Source organism: Papilio machaon, chromosome 12, assembly GCF_912999745.1.
Source record: "Papilio machaon chromosome 12, ilPapMach1.1, whole genome shotgun sequence".
In the NCBI taxonomy this organism is placed as follows: Eukaryota; Metazoa; Arthropoda; class Insecta; order Lepidoptera; family Papilionidae; genus Papilio; species Papilio machaon.
This window is the reverse complement of record NC_059997.1, coordinates 464,643-478,873: the sequence shown is the minus strand read 5'-3', so window position 1 is coordinate 478,873 and position 14,231 is coordinate 464,643. Positions and strand designations below refer to the sequence as shown.

Genomic DNA, 14,231 nt, shown 5'->3' with positions numbered 1-14,231 from the left:
TCTACAAAACATATTATTTCTATTTTTCTCCAAGAATTTTAGAGAGTTGTTAAATGTAGATTTTGTCTGATTCGACAGTAGTAACCCACGATGATAAAGACAACGTAATTCTTAAAATATTTCGCATTTAAACACTCAAAATACTACCTGAAGTCGCGAGCTTTTGTTAATTATTAAAACAAACGCTACCCAGCGCTATTGATGTTAAGAAAATGTCAGGTGCGAATTAAAGTACTTTAACGCCCTGAAGACCAATTTACGGATCGTATTATAACACAATATATTACTATATAATACTAAAGCATAATAATGTATCTTTGTGTTAATACTTCATTATTTAGTCTTTTTAATTAGTCTAAATATTAAGTAAACAGACAAACAAAAATTCCATATAAAGCGGATACGCTATTTTACATTTGTGATTTCCTTTAAATTGCAAAATAAAATGAAGTGATTTTCGAGTAAGGGTAGTTATTATATATAATATATTATAAAGAGGAAAGAATAGTTTTTTTCTTTGCATTGAATAGGCTCTGAAACTACTGAATCGATTTGATAAATTCTTTCACTTTTGGGAAACTACACTATCCCCGGTTGACATAGACTATATTTATTACTAGATATTTTTTAATTCCGCGCGGATGAAGACGCGGAAAACTGTTAGTCTCACATAATTTTTTATTCGAATTTTAGCGAAAAATGTGCCGTTCGTCTATAATTAAAATTCTTCAGATTTGTATCAGATTGCAAAATAATATACCTAGGGATGATAAGCTCTTAAAGCTATTGGTCAAAGAGTATATTAATATGCTATTGGTGCTTGTTCAATTGTTTTTACAACATCCCATTAATTACACAATAACGTCTCGTTTCACGCACGTCTCAATATTTCCTTTGTACGACACAGAGCCATACAAAAGAGAATCGACGCGCCATAACTCATACGCAGTAATGAGTTTGTCTAAATTAATTACAAAGACGATAGCTAACGACGAGCTCCGACAATAATTCAAGAAATGCGTTTAACGAAATGTAATTAAACGAAATTAATTGTGTTTTGAAATCATTGCGGCAATTTGTCGTCCATTCAATTTGAAGTGTGTAGGGTGACCATACAATTAGGGATTTGAAAATTTAGTTTTTATTTACAATAGTTATAAACAGTATAAACCTTATTAGCAACGATTTCGACACATTCGTTCCTACATTCGATAATCATATGAACTTGAGCCAATGAGTTTTTATTTTATAAATTTATATATGACGAGAACACCAAGCCGGTATAACATGATACTATCTACTTACAGTGACAAATTGCAATTAAGTTAGAATAACGCGTTACGTAATATTTTACATTTAACAACTACCAATCAGTGTGTAAATCTATGTAAACGCTTCTCGATAGACAGTTTTACTAACTAGGCTTCAAGAAACATCTAGTTGCGATTGAAACTTACCAAATAAGTAAGAAACTTATGTTGCGAGTGACAATTTCCGTTCGCCGCCAGAGATGCGTTATAAATTATTTATTATCTGTGCTCAATCTGTTTAATGAAATTGCCACAGCGTGACGTTCCCGTATTGATAAAAGCAATGCCTAAGAACAAGTTTGAATTACGCGCTTCCTAGATTTATCGACACATCGCTATATCTATCGCAATATAACTTTTATCTTTATTCGATCAAAATTAAGTAAATTCTAGTATCGAATTCCCATCCCTAGTTACGTCTGACAGCTGCCAAAATTAACCTGACAAAATTGGATGGACTATAAAATAAACTTATTTATAATGAAATCTTGGTCCTTGGGAATTAATCAATCACGAACATATTATTTCCTTAACAAATGAATGTGAAAATATTCGAGTACTGTGTTACTTTTATTTTAAAAATGTCTAAATCAATTGAGATTCCTGGCCAACCTTATCACTGTCCACCTACGCATAACAACAGATCGTACAAGCAATACTGACACTTATCGTACAATATTGTAATGAAAATAAGTCTATAGTTGTATAGCCTCGTAAGGCGTAGAACACACTGGACGCAAGTGGGTAACGCCTACAGAATAACTGAAGTGCTATTCGAATGACCATCAAATGTAACAAATAAATACCTACAAGCGAAGTACTCTAATAGAATGAAAAGGAAACATTTTTAAGTCAACGGCCCGATTTTTTGTACAAACCGAACGCCTATTAGTTTTAACTCGGCAAAAAAACTGTGCATACCATTTATTCCAAAGCACAGTCCAAGAGTTGGTCTTAATTACCGTATGTAGTTGCTTATTTAAAAAATCTATAGCACTCTGCATGCATATTATGACATGTTTTGAAACACGCCAAAGACCAAAGTATTTCAGGAAATCTTTCTGAAACAACTATAACGTTACGATTCTTTTAGCAATTTTCGAATAACGGGAAACCAAAATACTCTACAAACAGAAGCTGCAATCCATAAATAGTGATTTAACTTTATTAGCAATTTCGCATGTGCTTACTTGAAACAACGCATAACTAACCTGTGCCGTTACAAATTTGAACAGGCCGTGATTTCAGCAAACAGAAAGTGGTTTTGTGAAGGCGCGCAAACGAGAGGCTAGGCGTGTATTACTTCCTCAATTAGCTAAGCTTCTAATAGTGGAATATAATTAAGCGAGAGGGGTTATATGGCGTCTGCAAACACAGGCCCATCTTCATACTTCGACGCGAGTAACATTTCTAAGAAGGCTTTAGGTGGTCGCAAATATGACCATTGTTTGAACGGCAATTTGGACCGGTCGAGTCTTACAAACTTGCAACATTATCTGTGCACCACATCCATACGAAAATAGACTTTAACTTGACAGCTATACGTCAAAATATTCCCGCCAATAATTTTGCGATGGTCTTGAAAGTACTCTTAAATTTAATTGCAAAATCCTTTCGCGAACGCGTCTCTTGTGTGCACGCGAAATGTGTTAATTTGAAAATGTTTGTAATACGAGGTTTAATGTAAAGTTATACTGCGCGTGAATTCTCTCCTTTCAAAGTTCACAAAGGTAGGTTTTATAATCTGGCGTGAAACGCACTCCCTTGAATAAACAACGCTTTATTTCCGGTCGCTTTACAAGTTTATTATAGAAACCGAATTTAAAAACGTTCTTTTTAATTAAAATATAATTTTTTTTATTATATGTTTTATAATAGGAAATCCGAAAATAGCCTTATCTTGAAGCGAATAACTACCACTGAATTTGTCTATAAACTATAAGTTCGTTCAAGGGCATATTGATAACTTCCAGTCATAGTACTGAAATGGGGGAATTATTCAAAATAAAACAATACATATAAACTAATTATTTATTTAAACTTCACTTATCACTTATAGTACGTCACTGACACATCCAATCTGTGAACACCCGGCAGCTCCACACAATACGCTTTATAGATCAACAAACACAAGGCAAGTTGATTAATATTTTGTCATCCTAAGTAACAATTTGATATGGATAAAAATGAAACAAAGCAATCATTAAAACACACACTAGAACAAATAAACAATAAAAAGCTATCTCCGTAAACTTCAAATAAATCATACAGGGACTTTTACTAATTAATTTCAGTATTTTGTTTCAATTTTTTTTTTTTGAGAATTGAATTTGATTTACCAAAAAAAAAATTGTCATATGCAAAACATTAGAATTCATAATCAAACTGAATTTTGTTTAACCTTAATTTCACTCTAAAGATCTATAAAGCCACTGTGCAGTTCTATCGGAGTTTGTCCATGCCTCATTTGGGCTTGGTCTCCTGGTCGGTGACATAGCGGATGTAGATGGTGTCCTCTGGCTTGGGGTCCTCAACTTGAGATTCGTCCAGTTGTGAGCATGCGATGGCCAACGCTGAACCATCGTGAGAGAAACTTAGTGCCGATACTGCTGTATTGTATCTGAAAATTTATTATGAAGGAAATTTTAACTAAAACCCTTAGACTTAGACTAATAAGCAAAAACTAAGTCTAAAAATCTAGAGGTAAAAATAATCAAAGATATAAACTGCAAACTATATTTTTGTGTAACTAAACTCAATGTGAGTTTTTGTTGAAAGGATCATTTAAAAAATACATTTTATATATCTCATTTTTATCGAGCATCGGTGGCTCAGGGGTTAAGCACTTGACTTGCAATCTGCAGGTCCTGGGTTCGAATCCCGCCATGTACCAATGTGTTTTTCGATTTTCGATTTACATATGTACATTTATCCGACGTTCTTACGGTGAAGGAAAACATCGTGATGCAACCTGCACATATCTGAGAAGAAATTCAATGATATGTGTGAAGTCAACCCACACTTGCCCAGCGTGGTTGACTATGGCCTAGTCACCCCTAAATTGGGGTAGGCTTCGAGCCCCTCGGTGGGGACGTATAGTGAGCTGATGATGATGATGATTTTTATCTAGCAATATATTTTATCATAAGTACCTATGGAATTGGCAGAGCCTTTTCTTGTTAAAACCATCCCATATGTTTACATAACCATCAGAACCACCTGTCGCAAATGTATTGTACACTGAATGGAAGCTTATTGCATTCACGGGATAAATTTTCTCCAAACCTAAAAACAAATAAAATGTATCTTATTGCATTTATACTTCAATGGTCATTTAATTTATATTTGTTACTGTTATTTTCTTTTAGGTATAAAAAAAAGTTAGCTTAATTCAAGAAGCTCTAAATAAATAAGTTGTTTATTTATTTAAACACCTATTATTTATTTCCCTATAAAAGAGTCTAGTCTGAACTGAAAACAAACAAATCTGACCATTAGGCTATAACAGTACTACAATTTTTATAGGATAGTTAATTAAAAAATTTTGTCCTTAATTTTCTTAAACTTACCACCATCTTTGATCCTGTGACATTTGAAAGCATATTTCTTTTTCTGTACCTCAGGATTGCTGTCCAGATATTCAACAGCCACTCTACCCTCAATAGAGCTTAGAACATATCCCTGCTTATTGGGGAAGACACGTATACAACGGGTCTGGTACTTGAGAGATGACTCCCGTCTTTGGTTCACGTGCCCCATATTACGTACATCCCACACAAAGATTTTGCGACCTGACGTACCTACTACAAACTTCTCACCAACTATACTCATTGTGTACACCTGTAAACAAGTTATTTAATATTTTAATAAACAGATATTATACAAGATTATTGTGTCTGAAGAAAATTATTTTTATATATCACAGTTTTGTTATGTAATCTGAAGATATGGTTCTGAAATATGACAAAATGTAATAAAACAGATTAATAAACAGTTTTAGATTCTTAAGTAAAACTTAAATATGTCACTAAGTGTCAGGTAAACTTTCAGTTTAAATCCAATGTTTAGGGACAAAAACAATTATTTAAAGTTGTATGTACCCTTTCATTTCCTTGGTTGTATGTGCCCACACAATTAGGTACACGGCTGTCCCACATCTTGACAGTGCCGTCCCAGCTGCCTGTGAGTACTGCATTCACCTCACTTGCAAACTCCACACAGCGTATTGCCCCTTTGTGTTCTCCGAGCACTGTCTCTGTGCTTGCATTGAGATCATACATCTTGAGGGTCTGGTCTAGCCCACCGCTATATGAGTGTACAGCATCCTAAATTAAATCATATAATTGTTAATTTTTTTCATTTTTAGTAAACAAAACGTTAGTAATATGAACATAGCTTACCCTAAAACAAACATCGAGAACCGGCAATTCGTGATTATATTTATGTCTTTCAACGTTCGAAGTAACATCGTATAACCTAACTGAACAGTCCCATGACGATACAAGTAAGAATTGGCTGGATTTAGGTGCAAACTTGACGCTAGAGATCGCATCTTCTGGCAAGTTCTTCAATTTAAATTCTGTGCGGGACTCCGCAACCCGCGTCACAGTCATTGTGGAAGCAATTTTGTTAAGTAGTTTTTAAACAGTTTCAAGATAAGTTTAAGTGATTATATTTTGAATTTTTCTAAAATTACAAATTGGTAAATACGGTAAATACACAGTAAACACCATGCATCACGAAAAACGTCACATTGACATTTCCGTCATTTGGAATTTGAATTTACATTATACTATACAGATTATAATTTCGTACACAAAAAGAATGTTAAAAATGAAAAAGTCAATTTTATTTATAATTTGGATTAAACAAAGTATGAAATATGCATACGTCTAATATTCTTTTTGTTCATACATTGATTTTATTCTCTTTAAATGAATACCTAAATCATAATATTTTAACAAAAATTTTCTACATAATTAAACTGAACGCTTCTTTCCGATTGACATGTTTGTGATGAGGTGTGTGAAATCTTAAATCCAAATCTCTTTTTATACTCTTTGTGGAAATTAAAATCACTCTCTCGCTGAAATGGATTCACGCAAATCGTTTACGTTTACGGCTTAAATAATTGTCATGTTACATTTATTGTGCAACTTTTTCACGTGAAATTAATCAACGAATGCAATACAAGAGTGCCTCAATAATATTATAAATGTCTACTTTCGCTCCGTGCAGTTGAGTCGCACTCCGATACATACGAATGGAGTGATTATAATATAAAGTAACGATGCAAACCAACCTGAAAACGAAAGAAATGTTTATAGTACGAGCCTTGGAAAAGATTTTAGCGGATAAAGACATCAAAAGGTCTTATCATAATCAACTGAAAAAGTCCTGTGAGGTGGCTTTAGGTAAGGTTTCCATTTTGACATTTACACAACCGAAAACATATTACTTATATGAATCGAGACAAAACTATTTACGTATCACTTATGCTAATTAAGTTAAAGTTCAGTTTTACAAGTTTTTCTGAGCAAATTTGTGTGGTGACCTTGATGAAGTTGAAATGACTTCAAATACCTTATCAAATTAGTCTATGTATATCGTAATTGCTGGCAAATACAATATCTATAAAACGTTTCAGTGTTGTATGACTATGACACCTTTACCTACACTTAGGGGAAAAATGGCTCATATTTGGTTAGGGAATGTGAAAGCAAGGGCATTAAAATGCTAACTCCTCATTCTCTTAATTTAATCAGTTTTGTAATCAAAACTAGTTTGTTCTCATTTTAAAGTATATTTTTTATCAATGTACACTTTTAATACATTAGTGTTTAATGTTATGATAAAATACATGAATCATAACATGAAATATATAAAGATATTGCTAATAGTTATAATCAAAATCAGAAATAGTAACATGAAAAACATCTTTAATCAACTTTTTCCATTAATGTAAAACCTTTTTTTGAAATCCTATAGTATAACCATAAAAGCAAGAGAAATTTGAAAAGATATTTATAATATTTTTTATAACATAACAACAAGAATTTAAAGATATAGTAGAAAACATTATATTCTCACAACTGAGTAGAATATTGGTTAATAATTTGAATAGATTTTGAACTGTAATAGAATTCATTATGAATTTTAAAATATTCTCTATAAAATATGTAATAAAATAGTTAATGTAGTCATAAAATGTGTAATGAAATGAAACAATCTGATATTCTAATAAAGTTACTTTATTATCAAAAAAATATAATATCTATGTATTCCATCAAGAGAAATGAATTAAATAATTTAAAAACTTGTAAATTACTACTTAAAAAAATTTTAGTTTTGAAAGGTCATAGAAGTATAATTTACTGTAAGGTATTGGATTAATAATTAATAACATAATGCAATTAAAAAAAATTAGCTAAACTCATGGTTTGTAGCCCAGAACTAAAAATGAGTCTAATTGTTTTATAAAAAGTTTCATGAAAGTTTTAATAATTTCATAAACCACAGTGACAATCTCTCTTGAAACCTTGTACCTAGGCTTGATTTGTGTCAAAGGAGTACATGTTTTTAAAACCTCGATAACTGTAGGACTCTGGTTTAAGAGTAACCTCAATAAGCGAGAAAAATATTGCCGTCTCTTGAACTCATGTTTATCCAGGTTTGACTATTAACAAAAACCTATTCCAAACAATGAAAGAATGAAAATATATGCTTATCTTCACTTGGCACTTTGCCTATACTTCTGGTGCTCTCAAGAATATTGTTTTATGTAATCTTACACTTTATTATGTTGCAATAGTAAGCAGGCAATCTTAAGTACTCATTGAAGTTGCTATAACTTACAACTATTTATTAAAAGATAGACTTATAAAGTATACTAAAATAATATAATATAAACTAGGTTTTCTAAAATTTCATATGTTATTTTCAGAGGAAATAAAAACAGAACTAAAGAATGGCGGTCAGCCGGAATCATCAGAAAGTCCAACTTCAGGCACTCTGCCACTACCAAAAAATGACGCCTCAAACATTATCACAGCTGAAAAATATTTCCTGCCATTCGAGCTGGCGTGCCAGAGTAAAGCATCGCGTATCGTCGTCACAGCCTTGGACTGCTTGCAGAAACTCATTGCATATGGACATTTAACAGGAAACATTCCAGATTCCACAACACCCCGAAAATTGTTAATAGATCGCATTGTAGAGACAATATGTAGTTGTTTTAACGGCCCACAGACAGATGAAGGTGTTCAACTTCAGATAATAAAAGCTCTTTTAACAGTAATAACAAGCCAACATGTAGAAGTACATGAAGGAACAGTGCTTCTTGCTGTTCGAACTTGCTACAACATTTACTTAGCAAGCAAAAATCTAATAAACCAGACAACAGCTAGAGCCACTCTGACTCAAATGCTTAATGTTATATTTACAAAAATGGAAAACCAAGCATTGGAGACTGAAACAAACACAAATATTACTGAAAGTAATAAAATTCCTAATGGTAATGTTGTGACTGAAGAATCAAATTCGAATAATGAAAGTGAAGAAAATAAAGATCAAAACTCTGTACCTGATGAGCCTGCAGATGAAGTACTTGAAGCTAAAATAATTGCAAAGCAAATAGTTGACTCTGTGATTGATAATGCCATTTCAATTGCTTCTAAAAAGTCTGAAGATGATGTGAGTCAGAACATACCAGATAATAATGAAAACCCATCAGACTCTCAAGACAGTGTCAGTGTGTCCCAGGAGAATAGTGAACAAATACCAAATGAATCTTCAATAACACGGATACCATCACAAGAGAGTGTAGATGTTGCTTCAGAAAATGACAATTCTGTCACCGCTAAATTTACACATGTCCTACAAAAAGATGCATTCCTTGTTTTCAGAGCACTTTGTAAACTTTCAATGAAACCCTTGCCAGAGGGAACCCCAGATCCTAAATCTCATGAGCTTAGGTCAAAAATATTGTCTTTGCATTTACTCCTTTCTATACTGCAAAATGCTGGTCCAGTGTTTAGAAACAATGAAATGTTTATAACCGCAATCAAGCAGTACCTTTGTGTCGCCTTATCAAAGAATGGAGTAAGCTCTGTGCCAGAAGTCTTTGAATTATCTCTGGCAATATTCTTGGCCCTTCTTCAAAACTTCAAAATTCATCTCAAGAAGCAAATTGAAGTTTTCTTTAAAGAAATTTTCATGAATATTTTGGAGACCTCCAGTTCTTCATTTGAACATAAATGGATGGTTATTCAAGCTCTGACCAGAATTTGCGGTGATGCACAAAGCGTTGTAGACATTTACGTGAACTACGATTGCGATCTTTCAGCAGCAAATCTATTCCAGAGATTAGTCAACGATGTATCAAAGATTGCCCAAGGAAGACAAGCTTTAGAATTGGGAGCTACACCCAACCAAGAGAAATCCATGCGTATCAGAGGCCTCGAATGTCTAGTGTCGATTCTAAAGTGCATGGTAGAATGGAGTAAAGAATTATACATCAACCCTAACATGCAAACAACATTAGGCGAGAGAACTATAAAAGAAGACTCTGACCATCACAGTATTAAATCCCACGGCGGATCCAGCCTTAGTTTGGTTTCCACAGGGTCTAGTAATATTGGTAATAGAGAAACTTTAGATTCACCTGAACAATTCGAAGTTCTCAAACAACAGAAGGAAGTTTGGGAAACGGGAATCGATCTGTTTAATAGAAAACCCAAAAAGGGTGTTGCATTTTTACAAGAACAAGGATTGTTGGGTACATCTACGAAAGAAATTGCAGAATGGTTATTAACTGACGAGAGGATTGATAAAATATTTATAGGTGAATATTTAGGAGAAAATGACGATCATTCCAAAGAAGTAATGTACGCTTACGTTGATTCCATGAACTTTTCAAATATGGATATCGTAGCAGCGTTACGCCATTTCCTAGAAGGCTTTAGGTTACCTGGCGAGGCGCAAAAAATTGACCGGCTTATGGAAAAATTCGCTGCTCGATATTGTGAATGCAATCCAACTAATACGCTATTCATGAGTGCCGACACCGTATACGTATTAGCATTTTCTATAATAATGCTAACAACAGATTTGCATTCGCCTCAAGTTAAAAATAAAATGACAAAGGAACAATATATCAAATTGAATAGCGGCATCAGCGACAACAATGATCTGCCTCGTGAATACTTGTCGCAAATATACGACGAAATAGCTGGCCATGAGATTAAAATGAAAAACACCTCGAAACCGGGGCAGCACAGGATTGCTAATGAAAAGAAACGCAAATTCATATGGAACATGGAAATGGAGCAAATATCAACCGCAGCTAAAAATTTAATGGAGTCCGTGTCCCATGTGCAAACGCCTTTTACAACTGCGAAACATGTCGAGCACGTGCGACCAATGTTTAAAATGGCGTGGACCCCGTTTCTCGCCGCTTTTTCCGTGGGACTACAAGATTGCGATGATACCGAGATAGCTTCGTTATGTTTGGATGGCATAAGATGTGCAATTCGTATCGCTTGTATTTTCCACATGTCTTTAGAAAGAGACGCTTACGTCCAAGCTCTCGCAAGATTTACATTATTGACCGCTAATTCGCCGATAACAGAAATGAAAGCAAAGAATATTGATACAATTAAGACTTTAATCACTGTCGCTCATACAGATGGAAACTATTTAGGAAGTAGTTGGTTGGACGTAGTGAAATGTATTTCCCAACTCGAATTAGCGCAATTGATAGGTACAGGAGTCCGTCCTCAATTTTTATCAGGTTCCGGCATCAAACCTCAACCTGATGCATTGAAATTTAGCCTCATGGCATTAGATCCTAGTGTAAAAGAGCACATCGGAGAAACGAGCTCGCAAAGTGTCGTAGTGGCCGTCGACAGAATTTTCACAGGTTCAACGAGGCTCGACGGTGACGCAATTGTTGATTTCGTAAAAGCACTCTGTCAAGTATCCATAGACGAACTGAGTCATGCTACAAACCCGAGAATGTTCTCACTGCAAAAAATTGTCGAGATATCATATTACAACATGGGCAGAATTAGGCTTCAGTGGTCTCGCATTTGGCAAGTTCTCGGTGACCATTTTAATAAAGTGGGATGCAGTAGCAATGAAGATATCGCCTTTTTCGCCGTTGATTCCTTAAGGCAACTTTCAATGAAGTTCATAGAGAAAGGCGAGTTCGCTAATTTCAAATTCCAAAAAGACTTTTTACGTCCTTTTGAACATATAATGAAGAAAAACAGTTCTCCGACGATAAGAGATATGGTGGTCAGATGTATAGCACAAATGGTTAACTCGCAAGCTCCGAACATAAAGTCCGGTTGGAAAAATATATTTTCGGTATTCCATTTGGCGGCGAGTGACCAAGACGAGGCTATCGTTGATTTAGCATTCCAAACGACCGGAAAAATTATATCGGAACTGTATGAGAAACAATTCCAAGCGATGATCGATTCATTCCAAGATGCAGTTAAGTGTCTTTCTGAATTCGCTTGTAACGCGAAATTCCCCGATACGTCCATGGAAGCCATAAGGCTTGTAAGATCTTGTGCAACAGCTGTTGGCGCTTCACCACAATTATTCGCGGAGCACGCGGGACTAGAGGGAGAACCTGGTGCTCCAGAAGAAGATAGGGTATGGCTAAGAGGATGGTTCCCTCTCTTGTTCTCCCTGTCATGTGTCGTAAGCCGTTGCAAATTAGACGTCCGCACTCGAGGGCTCACAGTCCTATTCGAAATTATTAAAACACATGGTGAATCATTCCGTCCGCATTGGTGGAGAGATCTTTTTAATATTTTATTCAGAATTTTCGACAACATGAAATTACCCGAACATCAGTTGGAAAAGAACGAATGGATGACTACAACATGCAATCACGCGTTGTATGCGATCGTCGACGTCTTCACCCAATACTTTGACATCCTCGGCTCTCTCCTGCTCGAGCAGCTGTACGCCCAGTTGCATTGGTGCGTACAACAAGACAACGAACAATTGGCCAGGTCCGGGACTAACTGCTTAGAAAATCTAGTCATATCGAACGGGATGAAGTTCAGCGAAGACACCTGGAGTAAAACCTGCCAGATTATGTTGGATATATTCAACAGTACTTTACCCACCACTCTGCTTACTTGGAAACCGGACGAAAACGACGATGGCGAAACACCTCACGTTCGTCATGGCATATTGAAGAAGCCGCAAGGAGGAGATGAATCGAAATCCTCCAACAGAGTCTTCAACAGCCTTCTCATCAAGTGCGTGGTGCAACTCGAGTTGATTCAAACGATCGACAACATAGTCTTCTATCCGGCGACATCGAGAAAGGAAGACGCCGAAACATTAGCTCTAGCGGCCGCCGAACTGACCGGCGGCACCCCGGGCACCGAGCAGGAATGTCAGCGTGAAGAGCAGGGCATGTACCGGCTGCTCAGCTCACCACACTTGCTACGACTCGTCGAGTGTCTCATGTGCAGTCATCGGTTCGCGAAGACATTTAACACCAACAATGCGCAGCGGAACGTACTCTGGAAGGCGAATTTCAAAGGATCTGTGAAACCTAACATGCTGAAACAAGAGACCCAGTCGCTGGCTTGTGTTATGCGGATCCTGTTCAAGATGTACAGCGACGAAGCGCGAAGAAATCACTGGCCCGCCGTACAGAGCAGCTTGATAAAAATATGTTGCGAAGCCCTGGAGTACTTCGTCGGATTGACCAACGAAGCTCACAGAGACGCTTGGACGTCCATACTACTACTGATTCTCACACGAATATTGAAGATGCCCGATGAAAGGGTATGTATTTTTTTTACAATTCTTGCGTAAAACCTTACAAGAAAATTGATATAAAGTATTTACTATGTATGATAGGAAAATGATTCGTTTAAAAAATATCGTCAAGTACTTAAACACCTTTATCTAAACTTGCCTTTATGTCTAAATATTTATAGACAGGTGTGAATCACCTATGCCAATCGGAAATTCAAACACGCAACAATACTATGTTTGTCATACAAATAACAGTGGCCTGTGTCCTTATAGATTGATACTGTTAACTTGTGTATGCTAATACATATTATGATCGTCATTTTATTTATACACTAACGTCCATTATAACGATGAAAGATTTGATTGTTTGCATTGTATAGGCTTCAAAACTACTGAATCGATTTAAAAAAAAACACATTTGTGAAGCTACACTATCCCCGGGTGACATAGACTAAATTTATTACATTTTTATTTCATTCTGTACGAACGAAGAAGCGAGCAAATGCTCATTAAATATTAAGGTTTTACACTTTAAGTATATTTATCCTTGTACATTAGAAAAACTATCAGAAAAATAATTAAAATGTAAAAGTCCGTATACTTTCCCTACCAATTTAATCGAAGTGTATGAATAAGTAAGTGTTTGCTGAGGTAATAACATGTTATTGTGTGATGTAGTTTGCGGCGCACGTGTCCAGTTACTACCCGCTGCTGTGTGAGATCACCTGCTTCGACCTGAAGCCGGAGCTGCGCACAGTACTGCGCCGCGTCTTCATACGCATCGGACCAGTCTTCAACATCGTTAGCACGCAATAAGCTTGCAATACTTTACACAACAGAATGGCCTTATAGTTTCATAGGTTAAAGTATGACTTTGTTGATAAAATTATTAAAAAAAAGTGCGTTAAGGAATTCCCCTCGGATGTCTAGGGACACTTTTAACGCATAGAAATAAAAAGCAATTGTTAATTCCTTAAATTTTAATGTAATATTTGACAGCAATCAGTACTTCAGTAGTATTAAAATTGATCTATTATATATAGTGTGTGGTAGTCTTATTGTTTTAATTTATATAAATTATTTGATTAACAATGTTAAAAAAAAAATTAAATTGTATAAATCATAGACGTT

At 35.3% G+C, this 14,231-nt stretch overlaps 2 protein-coding genes across 2 annotated transcripts; one reads left to right on the top strand and one right to left on the bottom strand.

Annotated features, from left to right (window-relative positions):
* Nucleotides 1–3,687: 3,687 nt before the first annotated feature.
* On the bottom strand, nucleotides 3,688–6,014 carry LOC106718927 (mitotic checkpoint protein BUB3). The gene is made up of 5 exons (XM_014513132.2): nucleotides 5,711–6,014; nucleotides 5,411–5,635; nucleotides 4,880–5,150; nucleotides 4,463–4,595; nucleotides 3,688–3,930 (listed from the first exon to the last, which is right to left on the bottom strand). Exons 1-5 carry the CDS (start codon nucleotides 5,921–5,923, stop codon nucleotides 3,774–3,776), a joined length of 999 nt encoding a protein of 332 aa, XP_014368618.1. The 5' UTR covers nucleotides 5,924–6,014; the 3' UTR covers nucleotides 3,688–3,773.
* A 297-nt stretch (nucleotides 6,015–6,311) lies between these two features.
* LOC106718951 (brefeldin A-inhibited guanine nucleotide-exchange protein 1) lies at nucleotides 6,312–13,928 on the top strand. The gene is made up of 3 exons (XM_014513159.2): nucleotides 6,312–6,724; nucleotides 8,254–13,127; nucleotides 13,779–13,928. Exons 1-3 carry the CDS (start codon nucleotides 6,601–6,603, stop codon nucleotides 13,914–13,916), a joined length of 5,136 nt encoding a protein of 1,711 aa, XP_014368645.2. The 5' UTR covers nucleotides 6,312–6,600; the 3' UTR covers nucleotides 13,917–13,928.
* Nucleotides 13,929–14,231: the final 303 nt, after the last annotated feature.

Coding starts and splice junctions, on each gene's coding strand:
- LOC106718927 (XM_014513132.2), bottom strand. CDS start 5,923: ATGACTGTGACGCGGGTTGCGGAGTCCCGCACAGAATTTAAATTGAAG. Junction 5,151..5,410: donor ACAACCAAGGAAATGAAAGG/GTACATACAACT, acceptor ACTTGTTTACAG/GTGTACACAATGAGTATAGT. Junction 4,596..4,879: donor TCACAGGATCAAAGATGGTG/GTAAGTTTAAGA, acceptor ATTTGTTTTTAG/GTTTGGAGAAAATTTATCCC.
- LOC106718951 (XM_014513159.2), top strand. CDS start 6,601: ATGCAAACCAACCTGAAAACGAAAGAAATGTTTATAGTACGAGCCTTG. Junction 6,725..8,253: donor GTCCTGTGAGGTGGCTTTAG/GTAAGGTTTCCA, acceptor TGTTATTTTCAG/AGGAAATAAAAACAGAACTA. Junction 13,128..13,778: donor TGAAGATGCCCGATGAAAGG/GTATGTATTTTT, acceptor TGTGTGATGTAG/TTTGCGGCGCACGTGTCCAG.